We start from the raw sequence: 18334 nt of genomic DNA on the forward strand, positions 1-18334 counted from the left end.
GGCTCAACGGTTTGTCTCACCCTGTACCTGTACATAGACAACAACAAAGTCGATTTCTATTGAAGATGAGGGAAAAATGAAATGAAAAAAAAAAACCAAAAAAAAAAAAACCATCACTACTAATAAGAAAACAGACAGAGTCTATATAGCATAACCATATCCATGTCCTGGGCTCTCGCTCCGAGGTGCATCCACGTTTCCTCTTGCTCCCGTGACAATCACATGCACCAAAACACGCCCTTATATACAAAGCGCCTTCATTTGTACGTTTGCGACGACGTGTGTTGCGTCGGCGGGTTCGGGTTCGTCCTGGGACTTGGCGTCTCCGACATGTGCCGTTCCCGCGCCGGAGAATGCCATCCGTTCTACTGACGCATCCTCTTCACGGACGGTTCTCCAGATACGTCATCGTCGGCCCGTCGCTTCGTCCTCCTTGACTCGCCCGCGTCGGGGGGTGCTGATGCCGCGTCGGGGGTTTGTTGCGCATCAGCCACGCGTGCTCGCTTTGCCGTGGACGACGAGCCGTCGCCCTCGTCGCAGCCATGTGATTCTTGCCGGCGCCGTTTCCGCGAGGCTTCCGGGCGGTCATCTGATCCTGCTCGACGGCCGTCGTCCTCGTCGCAGCCTTGTGATTCTTGCCGGCGCCGTTTCCGCGAGGCTTCCGGGCTGTCATCTAATCCTTCTCGACGGCCGTCGTCCTCGTCGCAGCCCTGTGATTCTTGCCGGCGCCGTTTCCGCGAGGCTTCCGGGCGGTCATCTGATCCTTCTTGACGGCCCCGCTTCCGCGAAGCTTCGGGGAGGGCCTGCTCCGCCCTGCAAGTGTTTCCGTCGTCGTTGTGTTCCGACGTTTCTTGTTGAGGACGTTGCTGCTGCGGCGTCGCTGGCGCCGCTGGCGGCAACATTTGGCCCGACGCATCAACTTGGTCCTCCAAGAAATTCGAAGGAGTCGATGCATTTGGGTCTCCGGGTCCGCAAAGTGCGTCCCAAGTGTAAGAAGTCGCCGTGCCGTAGGCTTGAAGATCAAAATTGTCAAAAAAGACGTCGTGTTGACCAGTGACGCCCGGATGTTGATTGGCATGCGCGCCCAAAAAGGGAGCCACGTCTTGAATCGACTTTTCTGGCTCCTCTGCTTTTACTGCCGCGGAATCCCCCCCCGCCTTGGTCGCGACGGCCGAGCAGACCTTGGTCACAAAGACCGACGAGCCTCCGCTGCTCCGCCGCCTCGTCGTCCTCTCCCTGTTCCGGTCGGAGCTTGCCGTACTGGTGGACGGATGTCTGCCGACGCGCACCCTTTTCGCGGGCTGCTTCTCGTCGTCGCTGGGGTCGTGCAATCGCCGCTTCTTGGCCTTGTACGAGGTGCTCGGGTCGGCAGCGTCGGGAGGCGGTTCCTCGTCGCCCTCCCGCCTTGTCTGCAGACTCGAAATTTCTCTGTCCAGTTTTTTCAAACCTTCCTGCGCGCTCTCGAGCCTGTTTCTGGCGTCCTCCAAAGCAGATTCGGCCTTCTGGACGGGATTCTTTCTTCTCCTGCCTCTCCTGCCGCCCACGTCTGCAGAAGTCGTTGTTTCGGGGGCAGCGTCATCAGATCCGGCCGAGGACTCGGCCTTCTCGAGCTCTTCCGCAAGACGAGGGTGTTTTTTCTTGGCCTCTCTGTAATCTGCAATCGCTCTCTGGACAGCCTCCTTGGCGTCTTCGACCTCCACCACGGCCGTCTCCTTCCTCTTTTCCTTGGCCTCAAGTTCCTTGCTGACCTTGTCCAGCACACGCGTCTTGGCTTCTTCCCTCTTTCTCGCCTGCGTTAGCCTGCCCTCCGCCGTGCTCTTCCACCGAGTCCTGGCATCCAGCCTTCTAGCAAAGACATTGAGGCTGCCAAGGCAGAAATCGAACGTCGTCTCTGCCCCTGGCTGCACGCCCTTGTTGCGTAACCGTCGAGCTTTTGACCGTGTCCCTTTGGCGGATCCGTTGACGTAGGCGGGGTGCATGTCCGCGTGCCAGAGGTTCAGCAAACAAGACAAGGAAAGAAGGTGACTCCTACCGTATTCACGCTCTATTTCATCATAGCTCACGGCCGTGTCGTAGAAGCTTTTTCTAAACTGGCGAATCATGTCGATGATTTTGTCCACGCGATCGTCGTCATCCGATGCGTCGGCCCACTCCTTGATCACATTCATTGCCCCCTTTTTCTCCTTGACCAAGGACACAATGTTGGTTACTTCTTTCCCGAAGGCCTTGCGAGTCTCTCCCACCAGATACTCTTGCTCATGGAACTTTCTCATTTCGGGCCGCTGGAACACCTGTTCGAAGCAGCAGAGGTGAAGGACGAGGCACGGCTTCAGAGGGTCAAGGTGGAATTTGTCCCCGTGAGACGTGTAGTACGGAAACTCGTCGAACGCGACCCGGAACCAGCCCGATGCAACGGTGCGCCTTTCGGCTTTGCATTGACTCCATCGGCATGTGTTGTCGTGGGCTTTGAGACGGTCCTTGACTTGGCACGGGGAACTCTGTATCCACATTTTGAAATCCTTTATGCCGTCGCCGCCGCTGGCCTTTTTTGAGGCTTCGGCTTCCTCGATTTTACGGTGCACAAATTCTCGAATCTGATTGCTTTCAAAGTCTTGTCCGAGAAGCTGTCCGTGCCTGTCGTACTGGAACTGAAAGACATTCCTGGCGTTTGACCTGCCGAAATCTTTCAAGTCCACCTCGAACAATCTCTTGAAGTCTTCAAACGCTAGGTAGACCTTTTCTGGATCAGACTCGTAGTTTGGCTCTCGGGTCCTCTTGTACTTGCGCCTGATGGCGCACTGCTTCCCTTCGAGTGCCTTGGCCTTGGCCCGGAGCCTTTTCTTATCGCTTTCGGTCACATCATAGTCTTGGGCTGGGGCGCTGATTTGCTGTGCACGCACGCCCGGAGGAGTGCTCGTTGGCTTGCTTCCCGGATTTGCCGCGCTGCCACTGTACTCGGCATGTCCGGTGCCGGGTGAGTCCACTGCGTAGTAGCCGGGCCCCCTCGGTTGTGAGTATCCTTCAAATGTTTGATGAAGCCTCGGCTGTGGGGGGCTTGCATCAGCGACGGCTCGGGGATTCGGAAACGCCAGAGAAGACGCCGCGTCGACTTCACCAGACGGAAAGTAATCGCCTGCAAAATTATTCCCACCCCCGTAAGCTCCTGGGGGGCGTAGGCCTTGACCGAAGGTCTGCACTTGGGCCGAATGGGCTGGCATCTGGGGTTGCCGGCCCGACGGTTGTCCATAAGTCCGACCACGAAGTCTTTTGGCGGGATGAGCATCACTTTCATACTGATACTCATCTGTGCGGCCTCGATTCAATTCTGGCGACCAGGTATTTGCCTGTGCATTTGCCATGTCCAGGGATTGCGGCTGCACGATCTGATGCATTCCACTGTTGTCGTTGTGGTAGAGCAAAAAAGCGTCTTCTCCAACAGCTTGGTGTTGTTGCTGCTGGTGATGCTGTTGTTGGCCAAGAGCGTTGGCATTATATGGCCCCATGTCATGCGTCTGTATCATATTCGACGTAGACTGCGGCAATTCGCTCCTATACGGCCAACTGGGAATTGACCCCGGTTCCGGAGAACTAAATGGTCGTTTCATGGCTGGAGTGTCTAACGATATGGCTTGAAGATATTCAGCAGAAACTCCCTCCAACTGGGGATTGGACAAGCTTTATATCGCGACGGGAACAGGAGACCGGCAGGCAGAACATAAATAGGCGTAGAGCCGAGACGCCGAGAGAAAGTTTTCTCCGGCATAGCTGTAGCGTTCTTGCTCCCGCTCACAATCAGTCCGCCAAAGGATGTTGCGTCTCTTTCGCCGCGTACAAAGCCTGCTGCTTGTTGCGTTATTCCTCTGGGGTCAGCCCACGGCCAACCAAGGCCTCTATGTTCTGCCTTCCATGAACCCTGCGGAACCCAGGCATTCCAGTCCTATGTGTTTTTGCACAGCGACTTTGTTGGTTCTTCTCAGGCCATGATACCATTGCTTTCCGTCCATCTAGGGCCTGGGAGACCGAGGTATGGAGACTTCGTCTCTGGACCAAACGCGTCTCCACGACTCTTCAGGTTCAAAGAAGCTTTCACATGGGAACAAATATAGATCCCAAACTTGATGCATGACCGAAAGTCCGTGGGCGCGACGCAACTTTGCTGGCAGCAACAGAAACGCTATTGCTCGCCAGCAATGCACTCGAGCACCGCTGCTGCTCGACAGAGATTTGGCAAAAAGCTGCCGATGGTTCCCTGCATCTTCATCAGAGGAGTCGGTTCAAAGGAGCTATCTTAGAGGTGACAGCTATGCGACATGCCCTTGGGAGAGGCAAAAAATAATAAAAAAGGTGGTGTCGTGCCCCCAACTAAGTCGGCTGTCAGTCGGGGTTTGATGCGAGGAATTGGAACAATGAACAAGAGATCAGAAAGCATACAAGCTCGGGGGGCATACAATCTCCATGGGCCAAAGATTCAAAGGCCAAAGTCATCAAAGGTGCGCGGCTTCAAAGCCGTCTAACACACCGAACAATGCAGCGTTGCCTTGGTTGTCGTTCGAGCCCTTGGACTCATGTCGGCGACGGCTGTCCAAAGCTGATTAAAAAGAATCTGCAACGTCAAAAAAGTCAATTGCAGCCCATCACTGCTTCGCGGCTATTTCTATCCGATGAATCGGCACGGCATCTGCAGCCTCGTCTGGTTCGCCAATAATGTCTTTATTTCACGGCCTTCAAGCCCGCCTTGAAGAGGCGATTGACCATGCTAATGACACTCACATACTGCATGCCTGGCTTTTTGACCTTTTTTGTTTGTGCGTGTGTGTGTTTGTACGCGCATGTCTGTATCCGTGTTCAATATTCCAGACGGTTTGGCTTCGGCCTGTACGGCGTGGACAGTCGGACGCATTGCCAGGTTGACCGAGTTGCGCGCATCGCCCCAGAGGAAAAGAGCGCGAGACATTCTGCAGAGCCAAGAATCTTCACTGAGACACGGTCTTTACTCGACTTTTCCCTTCTCCCTCACTTATGCTTAGGTGTCGTCCAAGGGCCGGAGTTTCGTTCATGCCAACCAGACCGGCTCTCCCGAGAACAATCAACGTGCTTGCTTTGACTTGAGAGCGGTCCGAGGGCCCAAAGGAAAGATACCCCAGCCACGACTGAGGTGCTCTCTTGGCCTTTAAGAGGCTTTTCCATATCGTCGGGGTATTTTGAACAGCAATTGTTTGCCAGTAGATGTAGACGTGGTTGTACTATAGAGTGGGCTTTATCCGTCTGTTGCGTGAACACAGGTGGTGCTGTCGACATCATTGCTATCTTTTGTCTTGGAGCACTTTGACTCTTCTGCGTTGTACCTGCTTCATGGCAATCAACGGGAGCAGGACGGAGAAGGACCTTTGTAGATCCTTCCATACAAGTCATGCGCGAAGTTCTTGGTTCTCAACGTACCCAACCCGAAGCAAGCCCTTCGATCTTGTGGCAGGAGTCGGAGGCATTGGTCTCATGGAGCAATGCCATCAGGGGATCCATTTCCTAGGTCGAGCTTGGCCGTTTCGCCGATTAAGACAAGCATGACTTGTTGGATATATATATCGCGCCACGGCCCTCTTGTCTGTTCAGGTTCGAGCAACATGACTCTCTGACAAGAGCTGGGAGAGCATCAACGGGCCCGGGCTAAATTGAGCAGTTCCAACAGTTGACGCCCGGGGTACCTACCGCCTTGGTCTCATAGAGCAGCTCTTCGTTCCCTGGGAGTACGTATAACTATGCACCAAAGCCAAGGCTAGCCAGTATCTGTCCGCAATGCACAGCAGACAGGCATGCTTCGAAAGTGTCATGTTTTGGCAGCACGGGGGCCCGGCCAGTAGGGGACGACAAGATGCGCTCGTCTTCCTTTCTCAATAGGCGCCCGGATTCCTTGAGGAAGGACATGCTGCCCGTCTTCCTTTCTCAATAGGCGCCCGGATTCCTTGAGGAAGGACATGCTGCCGACACATGACTGACGCCAGCCCCTTGGCGAGCTGGCCCCGTAGCCTCCATTCTCCGGGATAAATCGCCGCAATCGATACACCTGAAAAGTTTGACGGGCATGGAGCTGAATTCCAATCACGGCCAGACACGATGCGGTCTGTGAGTTTGTCCCTACCCCCCAGGTCGATCTTGTCAAAAAGCGGCGAATGCCCGCCTGCTTTCATCAGAGGGCATGTCGTTGGACGGACGAGATGCCTAGGCAGCAGGTTCCCTTGTGGATGCATTTCCAAAATTGGAACGCGGCTGAGCCCCAATCTCTTTCAAGCCCCCGCGCGGCGGGGAGTCGAGCAACAGTGCAGCGATTCGATGGCTAGCCGCTGGCGGCGCTTACCGCGCCTCACGTCGCATGTCTCACCAGCACAACAGGTGGGATTCCGGATTCGCCGTCCGCGCTGTAGCGGCTAGGATGCGGAGACGGACCTCCAAGCTCATGAAATGATGCACACATACGCGCCGCAAGAGCTGCCCGGGCCGATGCACTATTAATCCGATCCCGCGACGGCAATGCGGCAATTCATCAGTAACCCTCTGTGATCATGGGATTGACGCTGCGCCACAAGGGCATGACCGAGACGGCAAAGGCGCTGACGCATTTGTATTGCGAATTTCTTAGTTATATTTTGACAATTCAGTCAGACAAAGTCTCATTGCACAGTCACCCGCCGCCCTACGCGAGATATACGAATAATTTATCATTACAAAAACAGCTTCTAAGCTGGTACCGTATATTCATGTCGGTGAAACGCTTTCCTATGCCTATACAAGTCAAGTCCATTTATGTTTGCCCAAAGCATTTTCATCATCAAGAAACACGGGGGCAACAGGGGAAAAAAATACATAAGAAAATAGGGGGGCCAGTCGCAACCCAAGCAGTATGCAACCATCCCGCGTCCGTTGGCTCGTCTTAAACATGCAGTTTTCCGGGTTTCCAAGTAATGAGGCGGTTCCCGAGACCACCGTCATGGTTTCCTTTTCCATGGTCGTCATCTGGAGCCCATGTCCCCAGCAAGATTCATGTGCATGATTGCATCAGCCGTCCAGTCCGTCTGGTCATCCTCTCCTTGGGGAGTGTCCCAAAATTGAAACCCTTCTCGACCATCCACGCCCGGCAGGACCATTCGTTTTTTGGAGGGGCTAAGCTGGTCCTCACCTCCTGATGAGTCCGGCTTCGGTCCAACAGCCGGGACCTTGTCGTCGTCAAAGGCGGACTCGCCGTCCTGCCGCGTTTCGTCAAAATACCCAGGCGGCCCCGCAATTCCGCGGTTCACGGTCCCTTGACTATGAATATCCGGTGATACATCCTGGGTATATGGTGTCGGCGTCACTTGATCGTCATGCGTAATCGTGGATGCGGTTCCAGGAGCAGGAGCGGGTGGGATGTGCGACATGCGGTTCATTTGGACATCCAGCTCTTCTTGTTCCAAAATTTGTGGCGCATGCTCGACATTTCGTAAGCTTGATGCTCCAGCAGGTACACCTGCGCTGCGGATGCTTCCTGTGGACATGCGACTGGCGTCTGCAAGATCGCCGGCGCCGCTGCCGCCGCCAGACTCGCCCAGGGCGCTCACGTCGAGGTCGCGAATGGCAAACTGCGCCAGCGTACGCAGCTTGCGAGTCACCCATCCCGCAAGGATCTTGCCTCGCTGCTTCTCACCGAGCCGAGAGCGAGGAAAATCACCTTTGCTGACGAATGCCACAATGTCGACGATGATTTGATGCTCATTCAAAATGGCATTGACAATGACGGGCACGATGGACGCCAGGTAAGGCTTTCTACTAACTTCAACAAGAACAACAACAAGACCGCCAGCCTGGAACACTGCGCTAAACAACAGGTTAGCACAGGAATGCAAGTGGCCTTTTTTTCTTTTCTTTGCAAATACCAGAGACTTACCAGCCGCCAGGGACAATATTGCGATGGGAACGTTCAACCGAGTACTCGATATCCATGGGGAAATGGCTGAGACCATTGATTTCAAACGTCTCCCCAATGCTGCCCAGCACGAAAAGAACTTGCATGTCAACCAGGGCTCCCCCCGGCCCAATAGGCCGGCTCACGTTATGCAGGAATCCAAGGTCACCGGTTCGGACGTAAGCTACATTTGGATCACCATCAATGGTGCGTCCGTCAAATCTCTCGGCATCAAAGGCATCTTTTGATCCGTAAAAGGACTTTACACAAGCCTCGGAGTCGACCCATATTTCGCCGTGTTCTCCGTCGTAGCAATGCATGCGATTCTCTGGATTCACGATTGCAATTTGTGTTGAAACCGGAACCATGCCCGAGTCCTGCACAAGAAGGGCCCTGGGATTTGCCTCGGGGTCCACAGGGACTACCAAACCTCGGCGAAGCGCTTTAGTGTCCAGCCAAATCTCGATGGGCTCGATGCACATGTATGATCTTGATGCAATCATTGGGTTCAAAACATGTGAGTAAACCGTGTTGATCGCTGTTCTGTCGAGTCCGGTTGGTGCAAAGTGCATTCGCACCCTTTGGAAAACATCGACTCGAGGACGACTGTCGGAAGTGATCATCATGTTCTTCAGCTCGTGCAGAGCAAAGCCTTTTGCATGCATCGCGGCCATGGCATGATCCAACATCTGCGGGGTTGCGTACGTATCCTTAATCTTGTATCGTGACAATGTGACGAACAAGGACATGGGGTTCTGGGCAAATTCGACAGGAGAGAGCAGGTAGGTGGGTGTTCCGATATAGATGCCCATGAGACAGGTGTGGACAAAACCCAGTCCCGTCGTGCTTCGCACACATCCGAGAACTGGGCGTGAACTGGACATCTGGCACGTCTCCTTTTGGACCTTGCACATCCCCATTAGGGTGTCGTGTCCCAGCTGAACCGCTATTCTCCGCTGGTCCGGCGTCCAGTACGTCCAAATAAGCACAGGGTATCCAGGCCGAACCCATGCTGGATCAATTGTCAATCCCAAATCACGAAGACCGTTGTTCTGCTTGGGTGGTTTGGTGGTGTTGTAAACATTTGGAATGGCAATTTTGAGAATTTGGGCCGACTGCTTGATGTGACTCGAAACAGGCTTGAGCTTGATCAAATGATCCACCTCATGATTGACCAGCACGGCCTTCACATGGTAATCAGCAACAATGTGGAGGAATGCGGGCACATCCTCGTTGAGACGATTCTGATCCAGTGGTGCCATGGGAATGACGACCGCACCCAAGTTGATACAAGCGTGAACGGCAAAGACAAACTCCTCGGAGTGTGTGTACATAAGCACAACATGATCTCCGGGTCGTACCTTGACCTTATTCTTCAAATACATTGCGACAGCAGCAACCCTTTGATCAAACTTGCGCCAAGTGACGCCCTTGCCTTCTCTACCTCGACCATCAATCGTACAATACGAGAGCTCTTCCGGTTGACGAGCGACACGCCACTGAATGAGATCTGAGATGCAGGCAAAGTTGTTAAGAGGCGTGGACGTTCGGTCGTCAATGACAACTTCCCTTCGGTCGATACCCGAATATTGTTTGTCTGCTGGGGCTAGAATATTGGCCCGCGATTCTGACGCGATTTGGGACCAAATGCCTCCTATCGGGTCAACCCCGATCGGCAGGTTGAGCACGGCATGCTCGACGCCAAACTTCACATGAACACAGGGTAAATTGCCCAGGTCGTATTCTCGACGGCAAAGCATGTTCCCAATCTCGCGTCTTCCGTTCTTGATAACACGTGGTAAGGAGTTGGGAGCAGTGATCATAACACAGTAGAGTCTGAGATGGTGCTCTTCCATCAGTACTTCCATACACCTCTCGGCCAGGGAGTCGAGCAACGCGGTGTCGGGTTGCCTGGGAGGGCCTCCCGAGGTAAGAGGAGCGGTGGACGCCGCCGCGGATTCCACCACAACGACGGGGAGGTGTTCATCGTTGACAAAGACGTCGAAGGCAGAGCAGTCGTAAATCTTGGGGACATTTTTGACGATGCTCACAACCATGTGCTGCACAAAGAAGTATCGATACTCGGCTATTTCGTGGCCGTGTTCTACCCACTCTACCTTCTGTCGGATGCGATCCTCGTAGAGTCCCAGAATAAATATCTTGCCTTCGATGACGGTACCAAGCAGACCTGTCCGCAGAAATTCGGGCTCCACGGGCGTTGGAGTGGGCTCTCCTGGTTCGAACTTATATGGTCGTGCGTGGAAAATAAGCTCGGTGCTCTTTGGCTGAGACCAAAACCCCCCAGACAAAGACGGCGAGTCGATCCAAATCTCACCAATCATGTGGGGGGAGGCGAGAAGACCGGTCTCGGGGTCAACAACAGATAGGGTAGCGTCTGGTATAGGATACCCAAATGTGCCGACTCTCACCATGCCCGGTTCGTTCGGTGCCCTTTTGCCCACTTCGTCGCCATATGCCATAACAACCACCTCGTTTGTTTTGAGGGCCTCGCGATCTAGGAGCACCTCGTTCATTTCTGTATTGCCGGTATTCGTCTCTGTTGTGGTCGTTGTCCCGCCGCCCAGCAAGCTCCCAAACCCGTTTGAAGGGACGGGCTGAGCAGTTTCGCCGTCATCCTCCGAATCAGACTCCGAGGCGGGCTCGTGTTCTAGCTTGAGCGGGACACCCATACGTTCCTCGCCCCCAAGCCAATCTCTCACACTAACCACCATTCCGCCATGCTCCGGTAGGCACAGCATAGGTGCAACAACCTGTCGAGCTCTGGCATTTCTCAGTGGGCGCAACCATCTGTCGGCCAAAATCTCGTGAAATTCTCCGTCAACTGTAAGGGTATCAATTAAACACAGTTTCACAGCTTGGAAGTTGGGTTCCATGCCCTTTTTAAAATTCCGTGTCGTCAAAGGATCCTGCTGATAGTTGTATGCTGCTCGCTTCAAACCAGGGTAATCTGCCACCATGATGGTTGCTTTGTATCTTGTAATGAGATGCGCGTAAAGGCCAGGAACGTCCACGGCCTTGTTGTCAAACCACACCGTCGTATGGCCGCCGTACACTGTCAGCAAAACCCCAAAGATCATGCCAATGCCTTGACGAGGTTCCAAGTAGGAGAGTAGAGTTTCGCTGTCAGCCTTCCTACTGCCAATGAGGAGGCCATTTTTATCTCGCAAGGACGGACTAAACGTGTCCCTTGATTCGTTGCCTGGGATTGTCGATATAATTGCGCTCAAGCAGGCCATCTGATGCATGATAGTGCGATGACTCAGCACGACGCCTCTCAAGTCTCCAGTCGGGGCTCGCGAAAATTCAATGTACGCCAAGTCAGGGACCGAGAGTGCGGGTACATCCTCTTTCTTCTTAGGATGATAGCTACCAAATTCATTAGTCTTCCACCACTCAACTCCCTTTGGCCAAGTCAGTTTTTGTGTCGTGATGTCTCTTTGGAATGTCTTGAGGTTGTTATCCGTTGTTAAGGCTAGGTGTGCCTGTGTCGAGGTCAGGATGTAGTTGAGTCGCTGATAGTCTTGCAAATCGTTTATTGGTACAGCAACCACTCCTGCAATGAAGCAACCCATCAACGCAATAGCAAAGTCAATTATTTCGCTATCGCGGTAAACAAGAGCAACTCGATCGCCACGGTACAGCGAGCTCTTATCTCTTATGACTTGAGCAACCTTTTCTGCCCTAGAAGCAAACTTGTCCCAAGTAATGGAAGCAATTTCCTTGCCCTTGCTATCAAGAACCCAGTAAGCCGGGACCTTGGCTGTAGTGCGAGCGCGGTGTCGCAAGACGGCAGCCAGGTTGTCGAAACGGGACATGGTAATGTTGGCGTCGTGCGGGTCGTGAATGGCAAACGGCACCTCTCGGGGCTCAAGCGGTTGTAAATACTCTAATACTTCTGCCGGTGGAAGGTCGTTGGCCGTGAGCATGGGAGGGGGGATTGCGGCTGTGGGAGAGAAAGCCTCTCCAGATGAATATCTTTGGGGTGCACCGTACTCTCCTCCGGACTGAGTCTGATCGTAAGGCTGCTGACCTGCAAAGTCGGAAAAATAGCCCTGGGAGTCCTGCAACGTTCGAGTTCTGCCATCAAACTGCTGCCGGTGATGTGACTGGTGGTGTTGCTGTTGGTGCCCTGCACCCACGTAGGCACCTTGCTGGTCGGGATTGAAAGCATAATCCCTGGAAACCATAGTTCCGCTCCGCGAAGGGTCGTCGCTGGATGCAGTTGTCGCCGTGAGAAAAAGCGAATCGCGCTGCAGGGCAACAGATTGTTCAGCTATAGGACCGCCAGGCCGCAGCAGGCTGGCGGGTGTCGTCTCGGCGACTTGTGAAGCTGTCGGAGGAATGCCGTAGCCCGAGTTTGGTCGGTATATCGGTGACCCGGGATCAGGGCTATTTTCCGCCACAAAACTGCGTCGGCGGTCGTCGTGGCTTGGATGGGGCGGGTTGTCATCAGGTTGATGATTACGCAAGCCGGACCGAGGGGGAGGAGGCTCCTGGATGGTAGGGCCACGAGCTGGCGGGCTGGGTTCGCTATAGCCATACTGAGAGAGCAGTAATGTCCGTTTCTTCTGGTAGCTAGGGGCGAGGGGGAGAATGTCAGCATCAAGAGAGGAGATTGGTGAAGCGGTCGAGATGGCTGATGATGTTTTGCTGGGTAGGATTCCCGGGTCCCTGGAGGCGTTCAGGGCTCGCTTACCCTTTCTCCGTAATGTCCCCTTCCTTTTGAAGAAAACGGTTTCATCAGCGAATTAGTTCCGGGGGAGACACGAGAGTCAAGAAGGGATTCTTTTTCGCGCTTACCTCCAACTCGCGCCGCAGGTCGTCCAGCTTGCCCTGAAGCTCGGGATGGAAATCGGCCATAGCGGGCGCGGCTCCTTCAGCGTTTGCGCCGATGGGAAAAGCCAGGACGATAGCAATCCGTCGAATTGAAGCGGCTAGTTATACATGATTGGGCACAGCGGCCATGTCCAAAAAAAAAGAAAATACGATGGTGGTGATGGATGGATAAGCTGCGGAGTGAGTTGGCGGGTTGCGGGCCAAGGAGATGAAGATGGACCGCCGAGTCTCGTGACGTAGTGGCCTAGCAGCCAGCCCAGGGACGCCGACCGTTTGAGTGGAAGAGGGACATTAGTCACATTACGGAGTGGAAGTGGCGGGAAATAAATGAGCGGGCAGGTGCGCAAGTGGTCCAACGGGCAGGGACGACCAGAGGCGTGTGTGTGCGCGGTCGAAGGAGAAGGAGGGGCCGGACCAGTCCTTGGCTCAATGAGGATAGGAGCGACACCAAAAATAAGGCCGACTTGTTCCAATACTCCGTACTCAACATTGACAGAAGATGGCAGCGTGGCTCCGCTGCGGTCTCGTCTCGTTTCGACCTCCTAGCTGCCGTCCTCCAGGCTCGCCGGGTTGATTGGTGGGGCTTGCAGCTCGAACGCGAGGACGAGACTGGTGACGACTTGCGTGCAAAGGCGCAGTACCAAGGCGGATGGTGTTTCGGCGCATTTGCAATCGCAGAGCAATGCGGCCAGAGCACAGCGAAAGAAACAACCAGAGGGGCAGAAGAACCCGTGTCCCTGAATAGGTGGAGCCCCGCACCCAAACTCATGATTGAATTCGCGCCAAATCCTGGTTGGGCTGCGTGGTACCCTTCAGATTGTTTTTACAGACCCAATCCTCAAACAACATCTTGGTAAAACACACCTAAAGCTGTACGACCGACCGAAGTGATACGTACCTGTTGGCAATGGCCTTGATGTGTTTATTTTGAGAATTGCTCGCCCCACCACGCCCCACAGCACATTTATAGTAGTACGTACGATCGCATGGCAGCCTGTCTCAAGTTTCAACACCAAAGCACCGCACATCGTGATGGCTGAAGAACGGACTGGCTGTATGTGTGCGCTTTGCACAAAAGGCCAGAAATCGCGTTTGTGGGATATCTACAGCGTGCCTAGCGCGGCGCCACCGACAAGTTCCCGTATTTCGTTAATTACTTGGTCATTCACTGACGGCATTGACCGTGGGCATTTGCTGCCATGCCATGCATTGACCTCAGGGCGTAGCGGGGCATTGAGCCCGAAGAAGCGAGCCTGTTTTGTCCAAGCTTCTCGGAACAAGCATAGGGGCATCCGACTTCACCTTCTCGCTTAGCTTTTGTACATGCGCCTCATGTCTGTTGGGCATGAGAGGACATACGTTCCTCTCTTGGCGCATGAATCCTCGGAGCTCTGTCACTGGCTCTGGCGCCGTGAGCCCGTCGGCGACTGCGTCAGCAGCGACTGCGTCAGCAGCAGCCTTGCCTAGTATGTAGTCGTGCTTCAGTCCGTCATCTGAATGTTGAGACTGTTGCAATAAGCGAGTGGTTACTCCGTACGAGCGGACAATATTGTGAAGAACTATACAAGGGCTGGAAATATATTTATGCTGAGAATGTCCCCCAATCTGAGTATTGTGGGTTAAGGAATCAACAACTATTGGAACTGGACCTTCTGCTATTTTCACACAAACATCCCGTCACTTTGCTTGTAAGGGACAACAGATACTTGATTCACGCTGGGGCCTCTTGATATCTCTTCAATTTTTAGCAGCTGTCGAGATTCCCTGGACTTGTTTGCGTGTTAGGAAGGTCCTTGCCTATCATTTCCTCTATTAACAGGATGTCTGCCGTGACATCTGCACCGTTTCCTCGTACTTCCTACTGAGTATTTTACGCAGCTGGGAAAGTCACTATAGCTATGAAGTATGTCCGGCTGCTCTTCGCCTAGCACCTTCTTGCGAAACGGGAGCATCTGCTGTTGTAGCTGCTCGGCCTCCTCATGCTTCCCTTGAAGGGAGAGCACAAATGAAAGGTTTTTCATAGATATAAGTGTGTCTGGATGCTCTTTGCCTAGCACCTTCTCGCGAAGCTGGAGCGTCTGCTGATGCATCTGCTGGGCCTTCTCATCCTGCCCTAGACGACAGAGTAGACTTGCAAAGTAATTCATAGAATGAAGTGTGTCTGGATGCTCTTTGCCTAGCACCTTCTCGCGAAGCTGGAGCGTCTGCTGATGAGCGTCTGCTGATGCATCTGCAGGGCCTTCTCATCCTGCCCTAGACGACAGAGTGTATTTGCAAGGTTATTCATGGAATGAAGTGTGTCTGGTTGCTCTTTGCCTAGCACCTTCTCGCAAAGCTGGAGCGTCTGCTGATGCATCTGCAGGGCCTTCTCATCCTGCCCTAGACGACAGAGTAGATTTGCAAAGTGATTCATAGAATAAAGTGTGTCTGGATGCTCTTTGCCTAGCACCTTCTCGCGAAGCTGAAGCGTCTGCTGATGCATCTGTAGGGCCTCCTCATGCTTCCCTAGAAGTAAGAGCACATTTGCAAGGTTATTCATAGAATGAAGTGTGTATAGATACTCTTTGCCTGGGTCCTTCTCGTCAAGCTGGAGTGTCTGCCAATACATCTGCTCTGCCTTTTGATAATTTCCGAGTAATTCATAACTTGCGGCCACAAGAAACGAAAGGCGAGCGTCCACCCTTTCACCTTCAAGGTGCTTCCCAAGGTCCAGCGCGGCTTGTGCGTGCGGTAGATATTTCATCAACATGTTTCTGTTCTGGCGCGTTGGAAGCGGAAATGCTCGACTAAGCTGCTGTATCGCAGACGATACACAGCCTTCCAGTTCATCCTTACTCTCTAGTCAGCTTTGCATCGCTATTCGCACAAGCCGGTGCATGTCGAATGAATCTTGTCCTTCACGTTGCGCGATGAATGCATATGCCTTCAGCGTGCCGATTGCCTCCAAGTCTTTAATTTCCTTAGTCGTTGGTACTTTAATTTCCTCAGTCGTTGGTAAAAGAGACCTCGGGATGTCTTTCTCCGCTAGAAGACTCATGAACTTCAGGTACTGCGTTGCCAGCGGATCATTCTTCAAGATGTGTTCAAACGAAATATGCCATGTTTTGGCCACTGCATTTTGGGATTTATCGTATCGATGTGGATCATTAAAGTCTCTACTTAGCAGATACTTTGTGTCCTCAGGCTCAGACTCGAAAAGCTTAAGGTACTCTGAAGGTGATATGTGGTTCTTGTCCATGTATGCGGATGCCTGCCTGATTGCTAGCGGCAGGTATGTTAGAGATTCAAGTAGTCTCTCGGTGTGTTCAGGGTCGATCTTCATCTGGCGTTTGTTCAAACCTTTCCGTAGCAGATCGGAGGCTTCGCTACGATCCATTTCTAGTACGCGGACAATGTCCTCCTGAAGGACGCCAAGCGAGGCAGTGGCCTTGTGATTCCGCGTTGTAAACAGGATCGAGCCCTTTCGACTAAATGGGAGATAGTCTGGCAGTCTAATGACGTCAAAGAGCAATTCAATGTCATCGGCATTATCGATAACCAAGAGCCAGCTGCCACTGCTGTCGTCACTGAGCTTAGTTTTAACAAGCTGTTTAATGTCAGCCTGTTCCTCGTTCAGACCCTCGATCTTCATATGTTTGCCGATATTGCGGTAAGCGTTCTCGAAGGTGTTTGCGTCCACGGCCGGAACCCAGAAAATAGAGCAGTCCGGGTGGTCTTCATGAAGACGGTAGATGGCCTCTAGCGCGATTTGCGTCTTGCCGACCCCCCCAAGGCCTTCGACGGCGATTCTCTGGCAATTGTCCTTACTCGTGCCAGGCCAGATCCTCCCCCGAAGCTCTCGCAAAATCGTTTCCCTGCCAACGAAGCCCTGATTCCTTCCAAACGGGACGAGAAAATAGGCCAGTGGTTCCTCCGTGACCGGGCCCCGATGTTTGTCTGTTTGGATGTATTGTTCTAGAAGGGCCTTGGACGCGGATGCTGCTGTTGCCGCCGCAAAATCTTGCCACTTCTTGTTCTTATGGCAGTCGGCATAATCGCACACACCTTTGACCACGATACACGGCACTTCTTCCCATGCTCCAGCTCCCTCCATCTCAAACGCAATAACGCCTTCTTTCTCGACGATCCTATCCCGGTCCTGTCCTGACTTCATTACGGTATCGCCGGAGGCAACAGTCCCAATGTAGATGACAGGGCCTTGCGCCTTGTTGTTTTCACCTTGCTCCAACTGCTGTCTCGCGTCTAGTCGAGCCCTCTTTACTAGGTATGTCTCATCGCACCCCAAATCGTCGCAGGCCGAGGCAAGAGCCCCAGCACAGACAGGGTCCGTACTCTCTTTACAATTGCTGCAGATACACGCAGACGAGGTGTGGTGTTTGTGGCGATAGCCCGAGTCGAACAGCTTATCCTCCGCCGTGCCGGGATATTTATATTTAGTCTGATAAATTCCGGCCCTTCCCTGGAGCTGTCTGAGAAATTTCGCAGTCTTTTTTTCAAGGTTGTCTCTGCCCAAGTCCGTCTCGAATGTTGCCAAGAATGCAAGGATATCTTTGTTAGGTTTTCTTAGATCGTCTTGGGGCTTGTCCTTGCGCACAAAACCATCTGGTAATTGCCTTCCAAAGTCGTACTGAATAACAGTCTTGCTAATAATGACGTCTCCCAGCAAGATCTCATCTTTGTTACAACGAGGCGCACCGCCACAGATGCCCACGAGGAGCACGAGTCGTAGAGCGACGTAGCTTGATCGCATACTGGCGGCTGCAGCAGCAGCGTTGACTTTGCCCATGCCAGGCAACAGTGCTAGTACAACGCTATGCTGGCCAATGCGACCGGTTTTATAGGTATTATCGTCACTGGCTGCCCTGCCAAATCGGTCTCCATTTCCGTCCCAGAATTCGTCAAAGAGGAGGGCCACGGCATTATACTCGAGTGGCAAAGCACAGATAATCGCTATCTTAAAGTCTTCGCGGCAGGAGGGTCGAAGAGCCGCCATCGTGACGTTACTCGTGATCGCCAAGGAATGTGCTTCGAATTTCTTTGTTCATTCAGTGCCTGCTTGTTTGCATTTCATTCCATCTCCCATGCTTCTGAGCATCGACTGTAACGTTCTCGTCGTCGAAAAAGCTGCAGCTGTGGATGAATGGTGCAGCTTTGAGGGTTGGGGAGTTCTGATATCGAATGCGTTTAATCATGCTCCGGAGGAAGGACCATTCCACATCGTCCTGTCGTTGGGTGATGCCTGATTAGGCCCCGAACTTAGCAACCTGTGATACATTGGGCAAAGGTAGCGCAGGCGCAGCCCAAGTAATACTCTGGACAGGCATGTGTGCCCAAGTGGAACACTCAGCCGCGCCTTACGCCCGGAGTCCGACCTTGGGCTCACAGTGTCACGGAGAGGGCTCTATCCTTTTCAATGTCATTGAAATCGATGACTGTTGCGATTGGACTTGTTTCTTCTCCAAAACATGGACAGCTGCTTTCTCATATCTGAACTGGTTTCCGTTCTGTGACGGAGCGCCACCCTGATGACAATGGGATGACTGG

The 18334-nt window shown here is 53.2% G+C and overlaps 3 protein-coding genes across 3 annotated transcripts; all 3 read right to left on the reverse strand.

The window, feature by feature from the left end:
• Positions 1 to 365: 365 nt before the first annotated feature.
• Positions 366 to 3605, reverse strand: MAM_02544 (uncharacterized protein; the record flags this gene model as incomplete). Its single annotated transcript, XM_040821343.1, has 1 exon — positions 366 to 3605. The coding sequence occupies one exon, from the start codon at positions 3603 to 3605 to the stop codon at positions 366 to 368; it is 3240 nt and encodes a 1079-aa protein (XP_040680757.1).
• A 3399-nt stretch (positions 3606 to 7004) lies between these two features.
• MAM_02545 (acyl CoA ligase-like protein, CPS1) lies at positions 7005 to 12814 on the reverse strand (the record flags this gene model as incomplete). Its single annotated transcript, XM_040821344.1, has 3 exons — positions 7005 to 7845; positions 7916 to 12651; positions 12755 to 12814. The coding sequence occupies 3 exons, from the start codon at positions 12812 to 12814 to the stop codon at positions 7005 to 7007; spliced, it is 5637 nt and encodes a 1878-aa protein (XP_040680758.1).
• Positions 12815 to 14534: 1720 nt separating this feature from the next.
• Positions 14535 to 17783, reverse strand: MAM_02546 (Tetratricopeptide-like helical; the record flags this gene model as incomplete). Its single annotated transcript, XM_040821345.1, has 4 exons — positions 14535 to 14554; positions 14646 to 14994; positions 15114 to 15620; positions 15657 to 17783. The coding sequence occupies 4 exons, from the start codon at positions 17781 to 17783 to the stop codon at positions 14535 to 14537; spliced, it is 3003 nt and encodes a 1000-aa protein (XP_040680759.1).
• Between the last annotated feature and the right edge of the window lie 551 nt (positions 17784 to 18334).

This window comes from Metarhizium album (assembly GCF_000804445.1).
Source record: "Metarhizium album ARSEF 1941 chromosome Unknown scaffold_4, whole genome shotgun sequence".
NCBI classification, from domain to species: domain Eukaryota; kingdom Fungi; phylum Ascomycota; class Sordariomycetes; order Hypocreales; family Clavicipitaceae; genus Metarhizium; species Metarhizium album.